General features: G+C 43.8%; 1 protein-coding gene across 1 annotated transcript in view; it reads right to left on the bottom strand.

Annotated features, from left to right (window-relative positions):
• GCN1 (GCN1 activator of EIF2AK4) overlaps window positions 1-25,284 on the bottom strand; it is a 60,829-nt gene that overhangs the window by 14,653 nt on the left and 20,892 nt on the right. Inside the window, exons 23-46 of the mRNA XM_039504871.1 lie at window positions 22,432-22,545; window positions 21,968-22,166; window positions 20,929-21,084; window positions 17,310-17,488; window positions 15,700-15,780; window positions 15,005-15,148; window positions 12,242-12,369; window positions 11,858-12,047; window positions 11,483-11,553; window positions 9,641-9,806; window positions 8,289-8,483; window positions 7,550-7,796; window positions 6,709-6,830; window positions 6,279-6,393; window positions 5,567-5,746; window positions 4,930-5,150; window positions 4,157-4,225; window positions 3,790-3,928; window positions 3,475-3,671; window positions 2,964-3,106; window positions 2,033-2,150; window positions 1,676-1,891; window positions 853-1,017; window positions 213-374 (exon numbers count right to left, since the gene is read on the bottom strand). Of these exons, the coding sequence (XP_039360805.1) occupies window positions 213-374; window positions 853-1,017; window positions 1,676-1,891; window positions 2,033-2,150; window positions 2,964-3,106; window positions 3,475-3,671; window positions 3,790-3,928; window positions 4,157-4,225; window positions 4,930-5,150; window positions 5,567-5,746; window positions 6,279-6,393; window positions 6,709-6,830; window positions 7,550-7,796; window positions 8,289-8,483; window positions 9,641-9,806; window positions 11,483-11,553; window positions 11,858-12,047; window positions 12,242-12,369; window positions 15,005-15,148; window positions 15,700-15,780; window positions 17,310-17,488; window positions 20,929-21,084; window positions 21,968-22,166; window positions 22,432-22,545 (3,717 nt within the window). The remainder of the gene's footprint in view (window positions 1-212; window positions 375-852; window positions 1,018-1,675; window positions 1,892-2,032; window positions 2,151-2,963; window positions 3,107-3,474; window positions 3,672-3,789; window positions 3,929-4,156; window positions 4,226-4,929; window positions 5,151-5,566; window positions 5,747-6,278; window positions 6,394-6,708; window positions 6,831-7,549; window positions 7,797-8,288; window positions 8,484-9,640; window positions 9,807-11,482; window positions 11,554-11,857; window positions 12,048-12,241; window positions 12,370-15,004; window positions 15,149-15,699; window positions 15,781-17,309; window positions 17,489-20,928; window positions 21,085-21,967; window positions 22,167-22,431; window positions 22,546-25,284) is intronic.

The raw sequence follows: 25,284 nt of genomic DNA, 5'->3' as shown, positions 1-25,284 counted from the left end.
CTTAGTCCTGTACTTTAGCTACAAGACCATTCCCTTCCCCTCTTGCAGAGGAGATGAATCCAGGGAAGAAATGAAATCATTAGACCTGTGATCCTCCCCTAAAGACCTAGCATTACAGACCAACTCCTCCTTCAGCCTGTCTCGAGAATCTCAAAACTTGTCCTACAGTGAAATTTTTTAAAAGTGTGTTGGGTCACGTCTGAAACACTTACCAGCTGCTTCAACAAAAATGGCAGGATGTCTTCAAGAGCCTGGTATCCGACTGTTGAGTGCAGCTGTTCAAATGTTTTGGCTGCAGCCTCTCGGACTTCTTCCAGAGGATCGCACAGAGCTTTTCTCACTGTAGGAACTAGGGACTCTGAGAAGAACAGCACCTATGAGATACACAGATACAATTACAGGACATCTGGCCATGGCAGCTGGAACATAGGTACACCTGAACACAGCAGCTGGGAACTCAGGACTTACACAACAGAAAATAAATTGCTCTTTACTTGAAATTAATTCATGGAAAATGTAGATGGATTAATTTGTGTGAAAAATCTATAACATCCACAATAAGCTAGATTAATTTAAAATAAGTTTTCAACTCTTATGCCTCATAACCTGAAGACAGGTTGCACTGTTTTAAGACTGCCAATTGCAGACATAAATATACACACACACACACACACACACTTAATTTTATCTGGACAGCAGTTCCAACTAGTTACAAGTCCTGAAATTCAGTTCCTTTTATGGCAGTTCATAAAGCAAGTTTTCTGCATTTTCATCCCTTAACTGCAAGGCACGTATTTTATAATATCACATGGACTAAGAAGTTTTAAATTTCCCCTCTGGAATTTAACTTACTGCATCCCTGCTGGTGGACTTCATGATCTCACTCAAACCAATGCAGACACCTTGCCTCTCATCGCTCTTCTCTGACTTCAAACCCTCTTCCAGGATAGGGATGATTTCTGGAAGGATCTTCTCTCCCAACTTTCGAACAAGGTCCCCCAGAGTCCGTGCTGCAACCTGTCCCCAACAATCATACAACAGGGTCACTCTGAACAGTTATCACAAGCAACTAGTTAGAACGTGTCAACCTCAACTGAACTGGAACATTCCATTCTAACTAGTAAGAGATCTAAGGCAGTTAGCATTATGTACCTCAGTCCATCAGAGTGTTCAGATGAATACAGACTGCATCTAGATACAGCATACATGCTACGTATACATTCATTAAATACAGTCCATACTGCCACGCTAGACAGTATAACCACGTGCACATTTTCACTTCCTTTTAAACTTTTAACAATACAAACATCTGAAACCCAACACTTCCATTTCTCAGTCGCATGAAACTTAATGGCTGAGGTGATTATTTTTTTTAAATCTCTGTTTGTTGTACTCTTATATGCCATATTTTATCCATAAGCAAGTGTTCATAGCACAGTTAATGATCAGTGGAGATGGGAACACAGCTATGAAAAGGGAGGTTTAAAAAAATGTTTATTTCACCGTAGCTGCTCTGAATAAACAAGGATTGTGTAGAGGAGAGACACGTGTGTTTAATAAGGTTAGGTTAGTGGCAGCTTTGGGGCGGTTTATACAAAGAGTAACCACATTCATCAAACACCAGTTATGAACAGAGTAACCTTTGTTAGAGTACCACCTGTGCAGAACCCCTTACCGTTCTCTTGTCTGCACAAGTACTGGCCAAGAACCCCAACAGAAGACTAAAGAGGGTTGGCAAAATTTCACGCAGTGTGCGAGGTGTGTTTGAGACCACAATTTTCCAGACGTGCAAGGATGCCTGACGAACTACGAGCTGGGTGTCTGATCGGCCCATGTACAGACCTGCCAGAACTCTGTTCCGCCGTTCCACACCAAGAGCACTAATAATGGCCTGAAATAAATAAAAGGAAACCAGTGAAGCCAACGTTGCACTTTTCACCACATGAAACTTAGAAGAGGTATTGCCATCATAAAGGTCACCCCATAGGTTCTCCCCACAAATGGGAACACAGCAACAGACAACAGCATTTACCTTGTTTGACTGGGCTGTTCCAAAGTTGTCATCCTCTGAGGCAGTTTCTGTTGTCATTTTTCCAGTGACTCCTGAGATATGGAACAGAAGATCCCCAAGGAGCTGAACTGAGCTAAACCTGACAAAGGGAGTAAGATCAGTGTTACATGCAGAAAAAAAGAAAACAAGGGGTACCTGTCCGAACTGACTGTTATCCTAGACATTACCGTGGGAGCAAATGGTGAGGCAGAGAACCAGGTCAATGTGAACTGTCAATCTGAGTGAGAAAGAGCACTATAAAGATGATGGGATGGAGGGAATCCAAACTAAAACAGAGATTAGAGAGCCCCCATGTTAGGGCAGCAAAATGACAAATAAGCCTTGATCTGAACTATGAAGAGGAGCAAAATAGCCTGTGGGTAAAATCATTTGCACACTGGCTATGTCCACTGGCTTTTGTGTTGATATGAATACACACTTGGGATGCCACATGACTGCACTTATCAGTAGCCATTTTATAGAACTAATTTTTAGACATCATTATTGGCTATGATCAGGGTTCTTTCCACTTCATGTTTCCACACGAGGGGGAATGCTTGTTGAGACAGCACTTTGAAAAAAGAAATGCAGTATGAGTATGTGAGTGCTAAATATTACCACAGAAACTGCTGTGGAAAAGCATTTTAAAATTGCAACTTGGCTAAGTGATCCAGTAGGAGTATTTTGCACTATCATCTGGGAGAAACTGCATGTTCCATATTCCACTCCATATTCTGAGTCAGAGAGTACTACTACGAAGACACCACACTTAGTCCACATGGAGAAGGGAGAGCCTCTTGTTTCAAAGCAGTTCCTACACTTCCTTAAAGAGCAACACTGAGAGGCTCTAAACCCACCCAATCTTCCACTGATGGAAGGATGGTTACTGCAGGGTTAAAAACTTATTCCCTACCTTATTCTCCACAGGTCATCAAAGAGGCCTTGCTCAAGCTGAGGCAGGAGAAGAGCAATTGCAGTTTCTGCATACATGCTGATGATTCTCTGTCCAGCACGAAGGGCAGTGTCTCGCACAAACTCATTCTCATCTGCCAGAGCCTAGACCAAGAGACAAATCACAATACAGTGTGGTTTTCAATGTGGAGGAAAATACCAAATAGATGGCACTTGATTTCCACACAGTGAGATGGTGCATTCCTCCCCTTCATCCATTAAAAGAATGAGTTACAAAGCAGTGAATGCCCAGTGGAGACCTCTTCCCATTTCCCACAATCTCCAAAGTCAAGGATTTACTGAGAGCCACACGTAAAACCCAGCAAACAATGCTATCAAGGACCTTGGAAGAGCAAGGAATAGAATCCGCCATGGACAATGCCATGCAAATATCAATTACTCTATTAGGCATTTAGAAATACCTGAGAACTTTCCTTCCCTACGACATGAATTTCCTGCCATCTGCTTCCTACCTTAAGGATGCACGGTATGATTGGCCCAACATAGGGGGTGAACTTGTCTCCAAAGGTGATGGGCAGGTAGTTGAACATCATGATATAACCATCCCGGACATGGGGTGCGATGTCCACTTTGCTGGCTGTAGCTACAATTTCTGGCATAAGTTTCTCCAGCTTTTCTACCCCCAACCCTGCCATGACTTCAGCCAGACCTGAAAAACAACACTTGATTTCAGAACTGGTATACACACAATGACGACACACGCAAACTACTATTTCGTCCAAGCTAAGCAACTCCCAACACCATTGCTCAGCTCCTGTTATACTTACCTTGCGCTGCACCAGATCGATCCACTGAACTCTGCTCATATGTCAGCGTCTCCATCAGCCATGGCAGCAAATCCTCAAAGCACGACTCCCCCATGCCCTTCACCATGGCTCCTAATGCCTTCGCAGATACTGTACGCACCTAACAGGCAAAAGAGAGAAGTGCAGAGTTGCAAAATATCCAGTCATAATGAAAGTCATCAAGACAGAGCGATATGGAGGTCTTAATTCCCCTCCCTGATCACTTTTCACAGCTTCTCTCACTATTCTAACCAAAAACTAGCTCGTGGAAAGATTAGGATTAATCCTAATTTATCAGGCAGAAAGACTCTTCACTCTTGAGTAGAACTGTAGTTCTACCAAGACTTACCTCAGGCACAGGGTCCAACAGAGAAGTTTTCAGTCCAGGGGTCACACTGGGTAGGTAAGGAGACAGATCCTGAAAACAAAAAGCCCAGTGTTTAAGTGCTGGGTTCAAAAAGAAAACTGAGCCATCAGAATCTCATGTTTGTCTGGTAACAGTTAGATACAGCTGTACCCTGGGAGCTTAATACACTGCCTCCACAGCACTGATAATACACAAATTGACTCAGTTTTCCTACGCGGTCCTTACAGAGCACTATCACACTAGGCAGGTCACTCAAAACCCTTTCAAGCTGATTCATAAATTAAATTTTGGTTTCCTAAATTAAATCCAGCCCTCTTCCCCTCAATGCAAGGTTTAATTTTAGAGAGTAACTAGCAATCAAGGAATCAAACACCGATCTTCACTCTACATTATTTCAGCTTTTCCTTCTGTGAACCACCACTGAAAATCTCTGTTCATTCAGTAGTAGTGGATTTATGGAGGCATCTCTCTTACAGCACTGATATTTACCTATTCTTCTACAAGACTTGTTTGGGGAATGTATATGTCACCAGAGTTATACAGTAAATCAAAGGAGAAAGTTTTTAAGCTGATGGTCTCAACTATGCTAGGATTTTCATTATCTTTGCAGAAGTCACTTGCTCACATAACAGCCATGTTTAGTTAGTGGAACTGCTCAGAGTTCTCTTATTACCCTGAATAAGAACCTAGACACCAATAAAATATTCCTAGTCTCTTGCTCTGTTACTCTATTTCGCCTCTCCACAGTACTATACCTTCTGATCAGTCAGGGAGTACATGTTTCCAATGATCTGGGCAGCCATTTTCCTGGTGTCCGTGGAACGATCTTGAAAGGCTCTCTGAACAATGGGCATAATGAGGGCCAGAGACGGTGCATCAATGAAATGGACAAACTTGGTATCCAGCAGGGTCTGCAGGCACTCCTGGGTCTTCCTGGATGGGTCAGTGAGTGCATCCAACAGTACTGGAGCAATTGCTACACATTTCAAAATGGGAGAGAAAAATGCTATATTTGTACATGGAACAGACAAGTGAGACAGCTTCAGCCACAGCTGGTGTCCTCGCGCCCACCCAAAGAAGTGCTAATCCTTCTAAAGAATGACAAAGTGAGAAATGGCAAAGGGAACCCTATTGACATTAGCTGAGAAGGTTCAGAGAACATTTAGAAAGCATAAAAGCAGACATAAAAGCATAAAAGACTGCATAAAAGCATTGCAGTTTTCAGGTTATACCTTTCTAAAAGTGGATTTTGTTTCAAGTTTATATGATTCAATGTGAACACAAACTAAAAGGGTTCTGCTCTAGGACATGGTTATGAACTAGGGTCTCATATCAGGATGCATCGAGCAATCAAACAACAGATACACACACAAACAGGCACAGGGTTCTTACCCAGGATCTCCGGATTCCTGATAACAGAGCCAATTTGCCTAAGAGCCTGCTGTCCTGCCTTTTGCACTTTTACATGGGAGTCTGTGAGCACTTCAGTGAGTTTTGGCACAATATTTGGCAGGCAGGAAGAGAGCTGTTTTGGGGCACAGTACGCCATAGCCCCCAGCAACTCCACGGATCCTGAACACAGAGTAAGAGAAAATTAATGCAACGGAAGAGACTGGCAATGGCAGTGTTCAACTCAAACTCAGCCCTGCCCAGAGCAAGAGTCCACAAAACACACACGTTGCTGATTTCAGAGTAGCAGCCATGTTAGTCTGTATCCGCAAAAAGAACAGGAGTAGTTGTGGCACCTTAGAGACTAACAAATTTATTTCAGCATGAGCTTTCGTGAGCTACAGCTCACTTCTTCGGATGCATAGATAATGGGAAGTTTTAAAAAGGGGTGGCGGGGCAAGATTCCTGCTCTCCAGCTACCTCTATAGCTGCAAGAGAATGTTTCTTAGAATCCAGTCACAAGAAAATGCTGCTTAAATATGTTCTGAGACAGATGATAAATGAAGCATTCATTCCAAAAGCTCCATGCTGTAGCAGAACGAAGAGAACAAGATCTCACAGCGTTCACTGGGATGAAAGAATAAACCAGACAAGTGGTGTTTCAGTGAACTTCAAGCTCCTCTGAACTATAGCAGAGTCAAACACTAGTCCATACCAGCTTTGGTTCTCCAAGACTCCTCCTCAAGTGCCGCCAGAAGTGATGGTAGCACCAGCTTCACGCCATGAGCGCTGAGGTTGCTCATCACTGCCTTGGCACAGTCGTCTGCAGCCTCGGAGGAGGAAAGAGGACATTTATAATCTGCCTCACTGCTGGTTTCTCCCGCTTCTTTAAAGAGCCAGTGGGAACATGGCCCTGGGGTAAAACAGTGTGGATGTCCAACAGTACAGCTAGTTAAAAGACAGCCCCAACCTAGAGTTAATGCCCAGTGGAATACGATGCTATTGGTTATCAATGAAATCAAGTTCTACTAGCCTGTGGTTTGTACAAGGGTTCGGGTTTTTTTCAATTTAAATAGTTATTCAGAATAAGAATAGTTTTTGCTACCACCTCTCACATTCCTCGTTCTCAGAAACCTTTTACTCACCTCTCGCACATACTGGTTTCCATCTCCAAAACAAAGCAGCAAATGGGGTAACACATGAACCACATAGGGCTCAAAGAGCTTCCCAAGCATGGTGCAGAGCATCTCAAAGGCAAACAGAGCCCCTAGAAAAAGACAGGATAATCAGGAAATAATACACCACTCTAGCGGGATCAGAAGTGAAGATCAGATTTGCCTGAGGAGCTAAGAGGTAATTTTTTGTGGGAAACTCGGATCCAGAAACCTCCTGGGCATCTCATTCTCCCTCCTTAAACCAGAGGGGAGTATTGTGTCGGGGACTTTTGCTCCCCAAAGACGGTACAGAGGCTGATAGCATTAAAAATGAAGCTTGGTAGCCTTCTGAGTCCCAGTGTAAGTTAGGATTAGAGTGAAGGAAACAGAAATAAGGATGGAAAACATACAGCAGCAAATGCAATGAAGAGGTTTTAAAAACCCATCGCCACCTCTGGACCAGCTTACACTCCTATCCTTACTGCCCTGAGTGAAGAAAGAGCCTCCCTAGCAACACCCTTATCTGAGATGAAAGTGAGGACACATTCCAGAGACTAAGACCCCTTCCTCTACTCCATTGTGAGGTGGGGTTTTTTTTGTTTGTTTTAAAATATACTGTACAAGAGAAATCAAGCTTTCAGGAGACCCACATTCCCCACTTTAACAGTATCAATCGACGGGAAAAGAGTAACCAGATACAGGATTTCCTATGCAAGTCAGTCAGTCCCAAGTAAATGGAGGAAGTACAGGTATCAGTATGTCTGGTACAAGTGTCAGCAGATCAAATATAGAAAACTTCAAAAAGATGGAGAGGAGAGGGCCTGCCACTCACCTTCTCGCCGGCGGAAGTTCTTCTTATCCTGAATGGCATCAGTCAATGTGGTCATCATCTTCTGCTGTTTGAGAGAGAGGATGCCAAGGCCTTTCACCAAGCCTGCCAGTCCATACGCTGCACCTTTGCGCTCAGCATACTTATCAGACTCTAAAAGCAGCTGCATTAGCTTCTGTATCATTCCTCCTGCATCGTCTTTAATTGCAGGCACAAGAGGTGGTAAACAGCTTGCAACAGACTCCTGGACCTATGGAAAAACCCACCAGTTATCAAACATATCACAAGGTGTATGTCACTAACACTATATCCTGTCCCCACCACTCACCTTGCTGATCCACTGGTATGTGTCCCCCGCGACAGGTTTCTGCCTTCTCATGTTACTAAATCTGAACTCATGTTTGACTTCAGAGTGTAACTGCTTAGACTCATGGTTTTCAACCTTTTCTCATTTTTGGATCCCTAAAACATCTCAAATGGAGGCGTGAGCCTCTTTGGAAATCTCAGACATAGTCTGCAGACCCTCAGGGGTCCATGGAGCACAGGCTGAAAGCCGCTGGCTTAGAGAATACACATTCCCTATATAACACTCTAAAGCCACTGCTCTGTAACTCACTACTCCTGTTGTGCCTGGAGTCCATATTTCCAAGCACAGGGATGACAGCAAGTGATGAAATCTCTGAAAGTATTAGAGAATTAACCTGCTTCTGCTTGGCTCCTGAGAACTTCTGAAAGGAGGTACCTGTTGGGATGGAGTAGACAGGGCTGCTATCAGCTTGGCAACAATTGGTTTCACTTTAGGGTCACTCATGTCTAGATGTTTTGCCAAGGAGCCCATCAGAATGACCACGCTCTGTCTGACGGCATCGTAGTTGGCATCATTTGGAGCATTTTTCAGGAATTCTTCAAACACAGGCAAGAGAGAGTTAACATTGTCCTGAAAAACAAAACGTAGAAAATGTCACCTGCTACTAAAGTCCACTCTCAGAGCAAGGTTTTCTCTGCTCAGCGAGACCTTGTTATCCTTATCAGAGGCTAAAACTAAGCAATTATGAGAGTCTCAATTTACAGTTCATTTTCCATACAGAGATAGTCTCATGCACTGCAGCATTTAGGACCACGTGGTATCCTACAGGCTATGGCTATTTCCTGTGAAAGAGCAGTTAGTTCTTAAATATTAAAAAAAAAAAAATAGATACACAAACCTGTCAGAATGGTGGGCATTACCATGTGGGAGAGCTGCTTTGGATTTCAGCACCCATTCTCTTGTTCCCTGAATTAATAGAAGCTGGGAGCAAAAGAGGAAAGTGCACCTCATATTGCTCATCTGGCGACTAAGAGCACTAGCTAGTGGTGACAATACTCAAGTTCTTCTTGACTACAGGAACGGAGTGATCACAAAGAGACCCCATGAAGCCTGGATGAGGGAGTTCCAACTCTCCCCTCCAAAATCCATCCAGGGCGCAGTGCTTTGGGTTTGACAACTCATCTTTTCTTGACAGAGCCATACACCAGCTACATGTGAAATACCATATATTTTTACTATACTAAACATGCATTTTCTTTAATTTTCGGGTTTTTTAATTTGATTCATTTTTAAAATGCCAAAGGGTCTAAGGTTTGTACGCAAGGCCTCCTACATTATATATATATAGGGTGTTATATACACAGTTCTCAGATGCTGGCATCATGAGATTAAAGTTATACATGTGACATCTTGTCAGACACAGGCAACCTCTGATGGTGCTCACTGCTACGTCTTCACAGCAGTTACTATTACTTACCTTTGTTCAACAGTATAGTCCAATTCTGCTTTTATTGCACCAGTTTTACACCATTTCAATTCCAGTCACTTCAACTAAATTACTCCTGATTTACCATAGTGTAAGTGAGAGGAGAATCTTAGGCTGTTAGTCTGTACTGTCACTACTGTAATGTATTTTAAAAGTGTTTGAGAAAGGAATTCTCATTAGATGAAGGTTTTCAACAGTTACTTTGTACCAATGGCTTTACCTAATATAGCGGCTTCAACACAGTATCCAAGTCCCACTCATGTTTATTCCCATCTTTAAGAGAAGGAGAATTTGAGCTTACCTTGCCATGGGTATTGAGTGTAGAAAGAGCTGCATCTAGCATGCACTTCCGGACCTCAGTATTCCGGTCATTAAGGGCCTCAGGTACAAAGAACTGAAAAAGGGGCTTCACCTGAGAACTATCCAGGTACTGAGAGAGTTTGTTCAAGGCCAAGGCTATGCCACATCTGTATAAAAAAAAAATGTATTATGTATGAATTGGGCTTCCATGATTCAGACCAGTGACTTTCCTAAGCCCTTGTTTTTTGCAGCTATCACACTTCCAATTCCAACCATTAACAGAGAGAACGTCATGGAACTGTAACATTTCAGACAGTTCAGCAGCTGTGCCAATTTTCCCAAAGTGATGATCCCAGAGCAGCAACCACCATTTCACTTTCAGCTCTCTGCTGCAAGTTCCCAAAGGAACAATAATCTGGCATTCATACAGCAACTTTCATCTGAAGGAGCTCAAGTGCTTTACACAAACCCAAACACAAGGATCACTTCATCTACCACTGACACACAGTAACCATATAACAGTGCATATAAGCACTGAAGACCAGATTTGTTTAAGGGAAGCAGTGACCAATACGCTGTCCAATTAAAACTACAGAAAGCATTTAAGTAGGCAGAATGTAATTATCCAAGTTGGAATTTGTCCAGTTCACTAAGGCTAGCACTGCTATTCTTGACACAAATGATTGAGCATGGAACAGAGAATCTGTTGACATAAATCACAAACGAGCCATTTTGACTGGAAAAGATTCTGTTCTTATGAGACTGACAGGGATAAATTTGTGAAGACCAACAGTTTGATGCATGGACGGCAGGTATCATAGGCTGAGGAAGGCTGTGCCTTCCCAGCCAGGTGTGGCTTTGCCCATGTCCCGCCCCCAGGCCCCCTCCTACTTCCTGCTCTTCCCAGTTCCTCTGTGCAGCAGCCCCAGCTCAGGCTGGCACTCCAGGGCTGGGGCCCACTAGCGTGAGGCAGGGGCCAGTGGCCGGGGTGGGAGGCTCTGGGCTGCGGCCGGACCTCAGCTGGAAGGGGCAGAGCAGGGGGCTAGCCTCCCCCAGCCAGCAATCCACATGCCACCTATGGTCTGATGGATCTGGAAATGTTCCAGAAGAATATGCAATGCTGTATTGGTCTGCACCAGTGGTCCCCAACGTGACGCCCGCCGGGGCATTTATGTGCGCCCGCCTAGTGCCCAGCAGGGGACCTGCCGGGGACAGAGCACTCAGGCTGCAGGCGCGGTGTTCTCTGTTCCCGGCAGGTGCGGGGCCTGCCTAGGTCCCAGCAGGGGAGAGAAGCTACGGCCCCGCGCCTGCCCGGGACAGAGAACTCTGGGGCTGCAGGCGCTGGTGTTCTCGGTCCCCGGCAGGCGCAGGGCCCACCTAGTGCCCAGCAGAGAAGAGAATCTGGGACCCCGCGCCTGCTGGGGACAGAGCACTCCAGGGCTGTGGCCACCGGTGTTCTCTGTCCTCGTGGCTTTTCTCCGGCTTTTCTCTGGATTCATATATTATGTAATATTAAATTTGGTTTTGTATTATTTAATGTACAAATACAAAATAAGCCTTGAAAAAATGTTGGTGCCCACCACGCTCTTCTGAAAACATGAATGTGCTACTGGTCACAAAAAGGTTGGGGACCACTGGTCTGCACAATCTGCTCTGAGAGAGACAAGTGTCCCATAATAGGGAAGACCACACAATTACCTGTTGGTACAAATGCAGTTTACTCTTCAAATACTTCCCTGGACCATACACTGCCCTCTCACCTACAATAACATGAGCAAAAGCCTGAAGCATCTCATTTAGGAAGCACTGGAAGTGAAGAGCAGGATTTGAAGAGAGACAGTACCTTGCTTCCCACTGGTCAGGTGGAGACTCGGATATCACCCGTCCCAGAGCATCCAAAACTGGAGGTGGCCTCTGTGAGTGGGGAAATGGATACATTTAATCAACATCCGTTTCCAAGGAGACACACACACAAAGCATGAAGAGAAAAAACCAAAGGTTATAGCAGAAGTTTATTAGCAGCTTGGCCTAGTTTCCTCTCTTTAGCCTACAGAATTTAGATCCATGATGCCTCTCACATCTGCAATGCCACATTCAACAAAAAATATGACAGTGCCAACAGAAGAATGTGGTAAGTGCACAGACTGAGTAAGAAAAGGACATAACACTGAGCATGTGTGGTTTGTGCCTGTAACTCCACACAACAGCAGCTACTTACATAGAGCTTCTCCTGGTAAATCTCCATAAGTTTACTCATGACTTCAGCTGCTTGGTTTCGATACTGCTCTACAGCTTTGGAAAGAGCCTCAGCACCAGCTTGACGCACTGCTTCCTCGTAGTAGATAATATCTTTGATGAGCAGGGAACAGAGATCAGGCTGCAACTCCAGACCCATAGATTCCCACAGCCTGCAAGTAACACAAAGGGGTGATTGATCATTCTTCAGGCAACTAGAGATCCCCCTAAACATAGAACACCAGATAGATCTAAAGATTCACCCTTTTTGGGGGCAAGATCTACACAGATTCTCTGTGTAAGACCCCATGTGGGAAGGCAAATAAGCATCACTGTTACAATCCATTAAATAGAGTACAGTTCTCACCTCTCTGCCAGTTTTCTAATCTCATCTTCCACGTCAAACTTTACCACCCAGAGCCGGCGCAGCAGATTCAATCCATTCTTTTCATCACTGTCAGGTGTTGGTAGCACCATCTGCAGCTCCATTAGTCCCTGAATGAAACGATAGGACATTCAGTGCAAATGTCTGGTCTTTATAGCCATCCTTAGCAGAGATGACCTTAAATCATAATACAGGAAATCTTACATGTAAAGGAAAACTAGGAATTGATTAAATTAACTTTCTACTGAAGAACATCTTGACACTTCTTTCGTTTTGCCAAAAGCTGCTGCAAATTGCACAAAATGAGTGCCAGAGACAGGGTAATAGATAGGCAAAGGGGCTGGCGGGGAGAAACTGTTTCAATTTTACTGTGTGTGTGACATCTCACAGCCATGCAAAGAGACTAACACTTGATTAAAGAACCATTTCAGCACTCACACAAAAGAAGTGTTGTATTCACCTTTCTGAAGAACACATTTTGTAATTTAACAGGGAAGCTATATTGCCATCCAGTTGCTCAATAATCACCAGTAAAATAGTGACTGAGGACTAAGGAGGAGGGGATAGGAGAACATAAAACCAATGTAATTAGGTACAGCAGCCAAGCAATAGTGCTCTGCTGCTTAGAAGTCCAGGCCTAGGTCATTGCCTAGATCAGGAGCCCAATAAAAGACAGAAATCACACCTACATCGAACAGGACAATATACAGTCATTTGCAATTGTTGCCATGGTGAGAAATACCATAAAAGGGGAAAGAATTATCTGAGTAATGCTGTGCACACTCGGAGGAAGCCGCTTGCCTGAACTTGCTTTTCCACAATAGTGCACCAAGAAGTAGAGTTCTAGTAGGTGTCTAGCACTGGACAGGACTCCAGGGTTGGGGACAACTCTTATACTATGCTAGGAGGAAATTTATTCTTCAAAGTAAGTCCATGTCAGGATTCAAGGGGAATTAAAGCACCAAGGCAATTAGCCTGTTTCTTCCTTCAGAACACTTGTGCTTCTCGAGCTGGATAACGAAACACCAGCATAACAAACTACACAAAAAAGCTTCATTAAAACAATGTTAGGATTGCAAAGTCAAGCACTCCAAAGTTCAGAGGTGTCACAATTAAGATTGTGTGTGCAACCGGAGACATACACTTTGCCAGTGAGTTTCACAGATACTTCCCAACAACAAAGAAATATCAAAAACTCAGGAATACTGAGTTACATTTCAAGTTCTGGAGAGGAGTTTTCTTTAGTGCAGCAGTTCTCAAACTGAGGGTCGTGACCCCAAAGTGGGTTGTGACCCCATTTTAATGGGGTTGCCAGGGCTGGCATTAGACTTGCTGGGGCCCGAGGGCTTCAGCCCTGGGTGGTGGGTCTCAGGTTACAGGGGCAGCGGGGCTCAGGCTTCAGTCCTCCCTCCTGGGGTCATGTAGAAATGTTTGTTGTCAGAAGGGGATCGCAGTGCAACGAAGTTTCAGAACCCCTGCTCTAGTGACTACAGACCCTTTTGCCCTTTTCATCCTCAAGCTTGACCCTGACTCTTTCTGCCCCTCCCTCATCCCAGTCCAAGTCTCCTTTTCCCTCCAAATCCCAGTCTTCCCCCAATCCTGGCTCCTCATTCCAAATTTCCCACTGTCGTCTAATCTCAGCCGTCTCTTCTCCCAGAGCCTGACTCCTTGACTGACCAATCCCAGTATCCACCCACTCTTTGCACCAGTTCCCAGACCCAGTCCTCTGCCCACTCCTCATGCTCTTCGTCCCAATCTACTCCCTCTGCACCCTTTGCACCCCACACCCAGTCCAGCTCTTGTCCTTTCTGCATTTGAGTCAAGAAGCCTCCTCCATGCTGCCCAGATGCCAGCAGGGAGAACATTGAGAGCACAAAAGTCTCTCTGCTCTCAGTTCCTGTGTCTGATGCCACAGTGAGGAGCAGCAATTGCAGGGAAAGGCCTGCTCAGCTCCTGCAGCCCAGAGATGCAGCATGCCCCGTGCCAACAGACTCTTCAGAAAACTAGCTGCCAAAATGCTAACTAGTCTCTATTGAGCATGTGCAAACAGTTTTTTCCAAGGCTTATAACTTGGCCAAAATGTGGACAGGTTTTGTTGTTTTTTTTAAAATGGGAACAGTACGAGAGACATCCCTGACACCAGAGAGACCCCCCTCCTGCCAAATTTCGACTCCCTGCTCCAAAGCATGGAGGTGCTTGAGCTTCTCAGCAAGTCTGGAGTAACTTGGACAAAACAACTTCTTGTCCCCTTATCCCAGGCTCAGAAACGGCTGACCCATTTTTGCTGAAACTTTCTAAAAACATTCAGCCTCAGGCAGACAAGGGAGATTGCAGCCCAAATGGCCCAAAGTTTGGCAAAGTTATAAGCGACCAGAAATAAAGTCTTGCAACGTGAAGCATCAGGCAACCTTTACTACAGGCAGAGCTACCAGCTCCTCCTATAATTATTAAGGGCAATCAGAATGTTAAAGTGCTACACAGCTGTATGGGGAAGGAGACAGAGATAAGCCAAAACTGCTGTTTGAACCACAAACCCAGTGCAGACCCTTTAATGCAGTTAAGAACATTGTGACTGTCCATAGTTGGAACATTCAGTAGTCACTGTCTCCTCCTACAGAGCTTTGCCCAGAGACCCGCTTAACAAATGATGGGAACTATCCCAATCAGGAGGTTGGCAGCCTGCACAAAGGACTTAGGGAGCCCCGAGTTTAAGTGGGAAGTCAGAACAAAATGTTTCACACCTACCCTGAGAGCTGCATCTCGAACATTCATGCATGGAGACTGCAGGGCCTGGAGTAACACATCAATCTCCTCCTGCTCTGCATAGGCACAGCCATCCTCGCCACTGCTGCTGGCGCACAGAGCTGTCAGTGTATTGGAAGCCAGAACCTGAAACACGATTACAAAGCATTAGAGATCCTATTGCTAGCCTTCTGTTCCATTGCACTTATCGTAAATAAAATACAGGTGGATATGACTACACTGCAACAAAGGAGAAAATCTAACAGCCAGTCCAGTGGCAGTGCAACATGCAGCCAGGAAGAGACTTGGTGTTTTGTTTTCTAGCTGGGAAAGGCTTTTCTGCCTCTCCTCCCCATCAGCATCCTGGTCAATATAGAATGAGCAGTGTAGCTGGACTCTGAAGGGAGCCACTTCTACACTTCTTTGCTGGAGGGACAAGGACCACCACACAAGGCCTTAGAGAGGAAATAAAAAGGGACAAACTCAGGGGGAAATGGGGAAGAACTAGTTGGTCCAACAGAGGAAGAACAAAGGCTTGTTATCCTCAGATACTGGCACCATATAAAACAACTGGTGGTACGTGAACATATGTGAACAACCAGCCTCAGAGATTTAGAACTGATGGATATATTTCTTAGGTTCAGCTGTAGATGCAGCTTAGGCTGGGTCTCTACTACTAGACCAAGTGGACAGCTCACCTGTAATCGTGGAGAACCTGTTCCAATCACCCTGGTCAGCAACAGCAGCATATCTGTGCGAGGCAGTAACTCGGGGCCATTCTAGGAAGGGGGAGAAAAAATAACATCTTGCCACTCTAATTTGTTCAAATGTAACCCACAAAAGCTAACAGACAGAGAAAATCCAGTGCTAGCAAGTTAGCTGGGCAGGAAGGAAACCCACTCCAATGCCAGCTGCACTACTCCTACACCAGTGAGAAAAAGACCTTGAATCATTACATCTGACACACAGTAGGAATTTGCTTTATCCATTCCAAAATTGAACACTCCTAGGGATTATTTCAAACTAATCCATATACAAAATAGCCAGCTGGCAGATGCTGGGATAGTGACCTGAGCTAGGCAATCCAGTACCAAGAGGATAGGCACCTTCAAAATATCTACGACAGAGACACTGAGGGGCTTCTGAAGGGAAAGTAATATGTGACTAAGCTACAAATGAGAAAAGTATATGATCAAGGAGAAATCAGATTATTTGTGTAGCACCAAATCTGTGCTAAAGTCCACCACATAAAGCCTAAGAGGCTGTGAAAAAGAAACAGACTCTCTCTATAAACCCTCATCAACTTGTCAGCTTGTGAATTCTGTCAAAGCAACAAGTCTCAGACTGACTGTCTAAGAACAGGGGATACAGAGCAAGTCAGCAGCAGGGAGCTAGGGAACTGTTTCACCAATACTCAAGACACAAGGTGGGCAAGGGAGTATCTTTTACAGGACCAACTTCTGTTGGAGTGCGGGGAGAAGGGGGAGAGAGCAGCTTTCAAGTTACACAGAGCTCTTCTTCAGATCTGGGAAAGGCACTCAGAGTATCACAGCTAAATACTGATAGATATGTGCTAACTCAGGGATTGGCAACCTTTCAGAAGTGGTGTGCCGAGTCTTCATTTATTCACTCTAATTTAAGGTTTCGTGTGCCTGTAATACATTTTAACGTTTTTAGAAGGTCTCTTTCCATAAGTCTATAATATATAACTAAACTACTGTTGTATGTAAAGTAAATAAGGTTTTTAAAATGTTTAAGAAGCTTCATTTAAAATTAAATTAAAATGCAGAGCCCCCCGGACTGGTGGCCAGGACCCGGGCAGTGTGAGTGCCACTGAAAATCAAGTTGCGTGCTGCCTTCGGCACACGTGCCATAGATTGCCTACCCCTGTGCTAACTACTTAAGCTAAACTATCTCTTCTATCTTGTATTTAGATGCAATTTTCTGAATACTCTTCCCAGGCCTGAGAAACAGCTCTGTGTAAGCTCAAAAGGTTGTCTCTCTCACTCACAGAAGTTGGTCCAATAAAAGATATTACCTCACCCACCTTGTCCCTCTAATATCCTGGGACTGACACAACAACTGCATACCATCACTGATATTTTCACATACAATAAATAGCAAGCTCTGCTGAAGGAACAACTTAGTAGCTGCACAGAACTCTTCATCCCAGGGTTTCTCGCTGAAGGTATCAGTGCTCCCATTAACCACTCCTTGTCAACTCTCTAATCTTTAATGCCATTATCTTCACGGTGATCTCTTCACATTACTCCAAGTTCCCAGGCCTGGGGAATGGATGAACACTGACCTCATCCACCAGTGACGTTTGGTCACTTGCTGATCTCAGCTGAGCATGGACTGTAAGGATCTGCAGGATCTTGACCATGAGTGCCTCCTTCTCTTCACTATCATTGGGCGTCTCAGTCAGCACTGTCTTTAAGAGAGGAAAGACTAAGGAAAATGCTGGGGCTGATAACGATGCCGTGCCTGCAATGGGGAGAGAGAAAGATAAAATCCTGTGAGCACAGTGGAGTCTCTTGGGCCATCATTTACTCTGTAGATATGTAAAAGATTAATTTATTATTCTTTAACTTTTATATTGTGGTATCGCCTAAAGGCCACAACCGGGTGGGGCCCCATTGTGCTAGGCACTGTACAAACACACACAATAAATGCCCCCAAGAGCTTACAGTCTAAAAGAGACAAGATGTAACAAGTGGACTTGGGCGAGAGGGTAAGAAACGTAGCAAGGTGTGCACAATTCTTAGCTATTCTAAAGCAGCGATCACAGCTCACCACCTGCCTAACCACTGTCACACCGCGGTTTCACTTCAACAGCAGTGGCATTCAGGCCCCAGTATTGGGCCAGTCTGAGATGCCTGCTCTCAGTGCCGGTGCATTTTATCTTAGTGTGCTGGGCTTTTAATTAAGTGACATTAGGAGCTCAAATGATGTCAGACACTTAGGACCGTGCAGAAAAAGCATAGAGAGTAAGAGGAATCACTGAAATTCAGAGGCAAAAAGTGGAAAAACAGATGAGATACTGAGCTCAGCATCAATAGCTATACTGCTTTTACACAGTACCCAGCATCCTAGCCAGACCATCCCCTCAAAGCCGTCACATGGATTCCAGGGGACAAGACTCCTTTAACTCTGGTTTGAGGCTCAACAACAAATAAAGCATTTTGAACTCCAGTTGTTTGGCAGCTGGGTCTTTTTCTCTCATAGTGAACCAGCTTTAGAACAGTGCGAAACACACACTCCTCTCAGCCAGTCCAAAACAGTGAGGTATTAGAAAATAAAGCATTAGAAAGGCTAGCAAAATAAATAACCCTAATCTCCAGTTTCAGACTATACTGTCAAGTGTTATTTACTGCAGGGTACAGCATGAATAGAGTCACTGGTTAGGTATGGACCAGTATTCATAAGAATCCTCCCATGGGACCATAGTTACAGTCCTTTTCCAAATATTGCTAAAAATAGATTGTCATAAACATACAGCTACGGGTAGCATAAAATCCCTTCTTTACCTATAAAGGGTTAAGAAGCTCAGATAACCTGGTTGGCACCTGACCAAAAGGACCAATAAGAGAAGATACTTTCAAATCAGTGGGGAAAGGTTTTTGTTTGGGCTGTTGTTGCTCTCTCCAGAGACAAAGACAGAGATCAAGCAAGTAATCCAGCTCCTACTGAATGATACATCTAAAAGTATAGAAATAGTAAGTAATAGCAAGGAAATGCATTAGAGTATCTTTTGGTTTAGCTTGTGAATTTTCCGAGTGCTAAGAGGGAGGTTTATCCCTGTTTTTTGTAACTGAAGTTTTGCCTAGGGGGAAATCCTCAGTGTTTTAAGTCTTATTATCCTGTAAAATTACCCTCCACCCTGATTTTACAGAGGTGCTTCTTTTCCTTTTTTTTTTCTTTATAATAAGGTTCTGTTTTTTAATAATCTGACTGTTTTTTAGTGTCTAAAAACCCAAAGGTCTGGTCTGTGCTCACCTTGTTTACGTATCTCGTTGGTAGATTATTCTCAAGCCTCCCCAGGAAAGGGAGTGAAGGGGCTTGGGGGAATATTTTGGGGGAACAGGAACTCCAAGTGGTCCTTTTCCTGAATCTTTGTCTAACTCACTTGGTGGTGGCAGCGGTACTCATCCAAGGACAAGGAAGGATTTGTGCCTTGGGGAAGTTTTTAACCTAAGCTGGTAGAAATAAGCTTCGGGGGTATTTCATGCGGGTCCCCACATCCGTACCCCAGAGTTCAGAGTGGGGAGGGAACCCTGACATAGATAGCAGTTAGAGAGTGTGAATACCCAGAAGAAACATTTGCCTTCTACCTGCTCTATCAGTGAATGCAGATTTTAATTTCAAATGGAAGAATGAAGAGTCTGCAGATACAGCACTGCAGTGTTATAGCCAGTTTCTCTCATGTAGGACACACAAGCTGTCAGAGCATTTCAAGGAAGAATTATTAATGACCCTTTTTCCTTGCGAAGCTGCTAATTATTTAACACTACTACAAAAGGAGCATGGATGACGAAGCCACAGCTGTGGAATTTGCTCCTTCTAGCAACCCTCCAGAGCCAAAATACAGTAACTTCTGGGCATATCTCATCATGGGTCAAGCATTGGCTTGACTATGGGTTTAAGGGGAGGTTCTTGATTTCTTTACAGTTAGAAGGAAGGGGCTTTATCAGGGAGGAAAGCTATTTTGCATTCATTGCAAACAACAATTACTGTATTTAAGTATGTAAAAATATGCCCAGATGCTTCAGAAACAGATGATTACATCAAATTTTGAAGGGGTAATTTCACAGTAAACCAAGGAATTAATCTTAATTTACAAAATTAAAAATATTTTAGCTATTAAGAGACATTAAGCACTGCAGCATTTAAAAATCTTCAATCTAATGGAAAAAAGAGTTAAATCCAATTTTCAAACAGAAAAGCTGGGAAAGCATTTATCAATGCAACAGGATTTTGCACAACAATCTACTAATGAGCAAGTTCTCAGACATTCGTTCAAATAACTGCTGAGTGGGAGGAAAAATGCATATCGTGGTTGTATCCAGCAATGGCCGCTTTCAAGAAAGAAGCTTTAAAATTAATCGAAACATTAATGATATATTGCAGAGTCGCCATATCACTGAGATGTTAAACAATGTATTGAAATGGAAAGCATCATGGTCAATTGCTTACTAAACTGTAAAGAATAAGTGTACTGCAACCACAGAAAAGCTGACCGTGGTGGGTGGAGGACTATAGCACTGGGGTACAAGGTCTTTAAAAATATTAATAAAGCCATATCCTAGATTTCCTCTAAAAACTGTAAGGTTGTATCCCAAGGTATTATAGTGGTTATAATGGGACAGGAATAGAAAGGTTAAGCTAGATGGTGAACAACCTAGAAGCCAGGATGAGCCACAGCTCACACGGCAAGCAAGCTGGGGCAACTCAGGCCCTTGATATCATGAACACTCTTTTTTTTTCCTCTTTTCGCTTAGTCTAATATTTGCCTCGCTTAGTCAAGACTTCTGTTAAGCAGTGCTGAATACTAAGAATTATTCTACGTTTGCACACATTTATGAACCATGCTTACAGACTCCTCTGCAGGATGTGGGCCTTAGTATGAACTCTGGGGTAGCATTATTTGTTTGTATTATGGGGTTTTGGTTGTGTTTTTTAAAGAAGGAAAACTAAAAAGGAATAATTGATAGCAATTTTATAATTGCACTTATTGTACCTGTGACAACATGCGTTACGGCTATTACTGCAACCAGAAAAATCTTAGAGAGTAAGACTGGGGGTTTTGGTAAGTAGAGGAGCTTTTCAATCTAATTTGGGGAAAATAAACGTGAAGTTTTAGCTCACAAGAAGATGTACAAATATCTAAAAAAAATCATCTGGAAAACCCCCCTAGTATCTCTCACCTGGCTCTCCCTTGCCAGTCCTGCTGGGGATGGTGTGTGCATGCAACAAGCCAACAACTCTGTTAATGGCAGTAGACAACTCTTCCTGGCACCAAGATTCATCTAATTCACACGCTGGTTTCATCAGGCGTAAGGTCACATGACTCACTAAAGTACCTAAATATTAAAAAAACCGTCTTTGAGTGGACGAAATACAAACAATAAAAGTAATTCCCAGAGGTAAAACATAAATCCCCAAACATTATCAACCAGTGGTGTTGGAGTAATTTTTATAGTGGGGGTGCTGAAAGCCATTGAACAAAGTTGTAAGCCCTGTATATGATGGAAACCACTTCCAGCCAGGGGGCGCTGCCACACTCCTAACATCCCTAGTTCCAGCACCCCGTTACCAAACTTCCAGAGAGAAGGAATTGCTACCCACAGAGCTAAGGGCTCTCACACCAGCTGGACGAGAGTAGAGGGAACAGAGTACAAGCTCTCCAGCTTATGAGAGATGTTTCCATCTATGTGCATTTCAATTAGATTTCAGGCTACGCCAAGAAGATTTAGTTTAATTCTCTGCTCAGAAATGAGCTGGTTTCTGCAAGAGCCATCAGGAAATTCAAGAAAAGAAGCCTTGTGCATTCAAAGTTTCTCTCAGAGGTCTCCACATAAGGGCCATAGGTCAGTTGTTATTGCCACCTGATGGCCTGCTATGAGTTGCTAGTTACTGACCATTTCCACATCCAATGAACAAACATCAAGTTTGACATTAGTTGGTACCCTGCTTGGCAAGCTCAACAAGGTAGTCAAGGACTGAACGATGAATGTGTGCGGACAAAGAACTACCCTGGGGCAGATATGCCCATTCCAGGACAGACTGAGACATATCTATTCTATTGCTAAAACAAAGCAGTGTTCAGAGCTATCTAGCTAACATGTTTCACACACTCTATATTCACTTTAAAGTTCCAGAAGAAACATTTACAATCCCATATAACAGAAGCACTCCCTGAACAGGAAATCTTTATACAACACACAACAAATTGCAGACACTAACCAAAAGTCTTCAGTCGAGGAGGCATGACACAGGAAGCTAAGGAAAGGAAAGCGGTTTTAATTCTGGGAGCAGCCAATGGGGATTTTAACAGTGGCAAGAAGGAGCCTATGAGAACCGGGATGTACTGGGTTAAACCAAGAGGGTTTCTCTTTAGAACAGCATCCAGGAGTCCTAGAGCTGCTTCCAGTTCGCCATCAAGCTGCAAGAGAAATCATTGCAATGGTTACTCCAAAGACTATCTACAAATCCAGGAAGAGGTTTAATCTTTTGTTTCTGATGAAAAAGTGCAAATGGATTATTGTCGATTGTTCTTACATTTTCATTAACTTTTAATTTAAATGATTTGTTCATGTCAGTTTGCAGAGGTGACGAAAGTGTGTTGAGTCAGAAGTATCAGAATACCATCCCCTGTCCCCACCCTAGAGCTAGCAGAGGTCCAATTTCAGGCAAATTCAGTAACTTGCCTCCTTCAGCTGCTTTCTGATCTGAGACTCCTTCTCCAGCTGTGCATGCAGCAACTCCTTCTGTTTAGTAGTCAGCTGCACCTCCTCCTTTATTCCTTTCTTCTTCTTTATTTCCTGTAGGAGAGAGTTATTGACATTATTTGGGGACTATCACCACTATCCTCTCCACACAGGCTGTGGAGTGGGAGACAAAGAGAAAATGCAATCAGCTCAAAATTAGCTACTCATAAGGCAACATCAAAACACTGCTCCAAAGACATACAACTCCTACTCTAAGGGCTGGTCTACACTTGAAAATTAGATCAACCCAGCTTCCTCATTCAGGGGTGTGAAAGCTCCACATCCCTAATCCTAACATAATTAAACTGTCCTAAATCCCCAATAGACAACGCTAGATTAGCAGAAGAATTCTTCCACTGACCTAGCTACCGACTCTCGGGGAGGTGGATTACCTACGCTGATGGGAAAACACTTCCCGTTGGCTGCAGCATTTCAATACTAGACAAGCCCTAAAATGCAGAACGAAGCTCAATGAATTCACAACACGGCAGAGTATCCCATCAGCAGCAAGGCACCAGTTTTGCCCAGCTTCCGTTCAGCAAGGAATTATTCAATGAACCGCACTTTCAGTGGCAATAGTTGTATGCAGTATTTCCACTGACTATAGCAGGGAAATTAGAGGCCTCCTACTAAATCTGGGGGATTTTTTTCCAGCAAATTATGCTTTCACACTTGAATATGGCTACCCAATTTAAACAGGATTTACCACTTGTCCCATACAATAAATGGGAATTATTCTCTCATACAGACACAAGAAGTGTTAATTTGCTTGCTACTATGTCAGTTTATCACATTTAGTCCCAACAGTGTTGTTTTATATTACTGAGCTCTGGTCTTAGGTTGCATTTGGACTAGTTCTACACTGATCTTTGCTGGAGATGTCCTCTCCACACCTCAGCCCTGAGCTCAGCGCTACCCGTTGTCACAGTCAGGCCAGATGGCTACAAGAGGGCTCTGGAAGGCTGATATGTTAACCCTAGAATGTTAAAGGCCCTTTTTCCTACAAGCTGAGAAGGGGTTACACCTTGGGTCTTTTAGGGACACCTGAATCCAATTAAGGGCTGCCTGAGACCTTTTAAAACCCCTCCTCTGGTGAGAGAAAAGGGAAGAGAGAGAGAGAAGTGGCTGCCAGGCTAGTGGCAGCAAGGAAATTAACTTCTCCAGGGTGAGAGGCTGTGCTCCTTCCCATAGGGGAAACAGCCAAACCTGAGTGTCTGCTAGGGGAAGAACTGACACCCTGAGGCAAACAACAGGACAACACTCTGCCCCAGTGAAGAGGTAGGGAAAGGTATCCCCCTTTGGGTTTTTTTGAGTTTGCGAGACTGTTTCCTTTTTGCTTAGTGGAGAAATCACCCTTTAGGCCTACCCTGAAAATACGGCCAAAGGAACACAGAAGGGCGAAGACAAACGCTGCCCAGAGTGGGGTTGATATACCCCAGGCCCACCACCACCAGAGGGGGAAGTGATAAGTCTGGCGGCACGAAGGAGGTGCCTTGCCACACCCTGTTTAACAGCAAAACTACTCATTTACTTCTGGATTCTGCAAAAAATGCATTGGCTGTGTCCTTGCCATTCAGATACTGATGATCCAGTACATAGCACCTTCCCTCCCTAATTGTATTACAGCACCACCTAGAGTATCAGAGGGGGAGCCGTGTTAGTCTGGATCTGTAAAAGCAGCAAAGAGTCCTGTGGCACCTTATAGACTAACAGACGTATTGGGGCATGAGCTTTCGTGGGTGAATACCCACTTTGTCGGATGCATGTCACCATCTAGAGGCTCCAGCTGACATCAGGCACCATTGTGTTAGGTGCTGTACGTGTGTACACACACACACACACACACACAGTGAATAGTTTACCATCTGAACAAAGGATGTAAGGTAAAACAGAGGCATAGAGGGGTGAAATGACTTGCCCAGGATTATATGAAAAGTCAGCGGCAGAGCTGAGAATAGAACCTAGGTTTCCTGAGTCCCAGACTAGCATCCTATCCACTGGACTATGTTGCCTCTCCTAGTTCATACTGAACTACTGTCGTGGCACAGAGTTAGAGAGCTTGTGTTCCTGTTTTTTAAATGAGAAATCCTGAAAGATACCGGGGCATGTTCATAAGGACAGGCGATATTAACCATGGTATACTGGACAGATTCAAACTTAGGTCACTATATTTTTGCCTACCCTAATTCCTCCTAAAGTTTTAACTGGATACAGTATTATTCTTCACTTCCTGTCCTATACAGTTGATTATTGCTGGATGCTATTAAAGCTGACACATTTCAATCCATAAAGTGAGCCTTATATGTGCCGTGTACATCAGTCAGGTTTGTAAAGCTCTGTGATGGGAGGCGTTCTCCCAGACATTAGTATCACATGTAGACAGAACTGATACTCATCCTGTTCCTATAAGGGTTGGGCAGGTCATTGATCAAACATATGGCAACCTGTCCAAAAAGAGCCCTTTGATTAGTCTGACCTAATTCCTTCTACTCTGTTCTTTTCCCCATGAAGCAGTCTGTACATACTGAATGGATCTGCTAGTTGTTACCAAAACACAAGCTCCTGTTAATGCCTACTGAGAACCTATTAATAGACTGTTATACAAGATGCACGAAATAAGAGATGAGGATAGAAGAGACCCTTGCACATGCACTATATACTGGTTGCAATGTAATCGTGTTCACATCACTAAAACTGCGCAGCATATGAATGCATTTAAATCAATTGTAACAGCTGGTATGTGGACACCAAAAAATTACGTTTCTACCAACACACACACACACAAACAGCACC

Source organism: Mauremys reevesii, linkage group 18 (genome assembly GCF_016161935.1).
Source record: "Mauremys reevesii isolate NIE-2019 linkage group 18, ASM1616193v1, whole genome shotgun sequence".
Classification (NCBI taxonomy): domain Eukaryota; kingdom Metazoa; phylum Chordata; order Testudines; family Geoemydidae; genus Mauremys; species Mauremys reevesii.
This window is presented reverse-complemented; position numbering and strand designations above follow the sequence as displayed.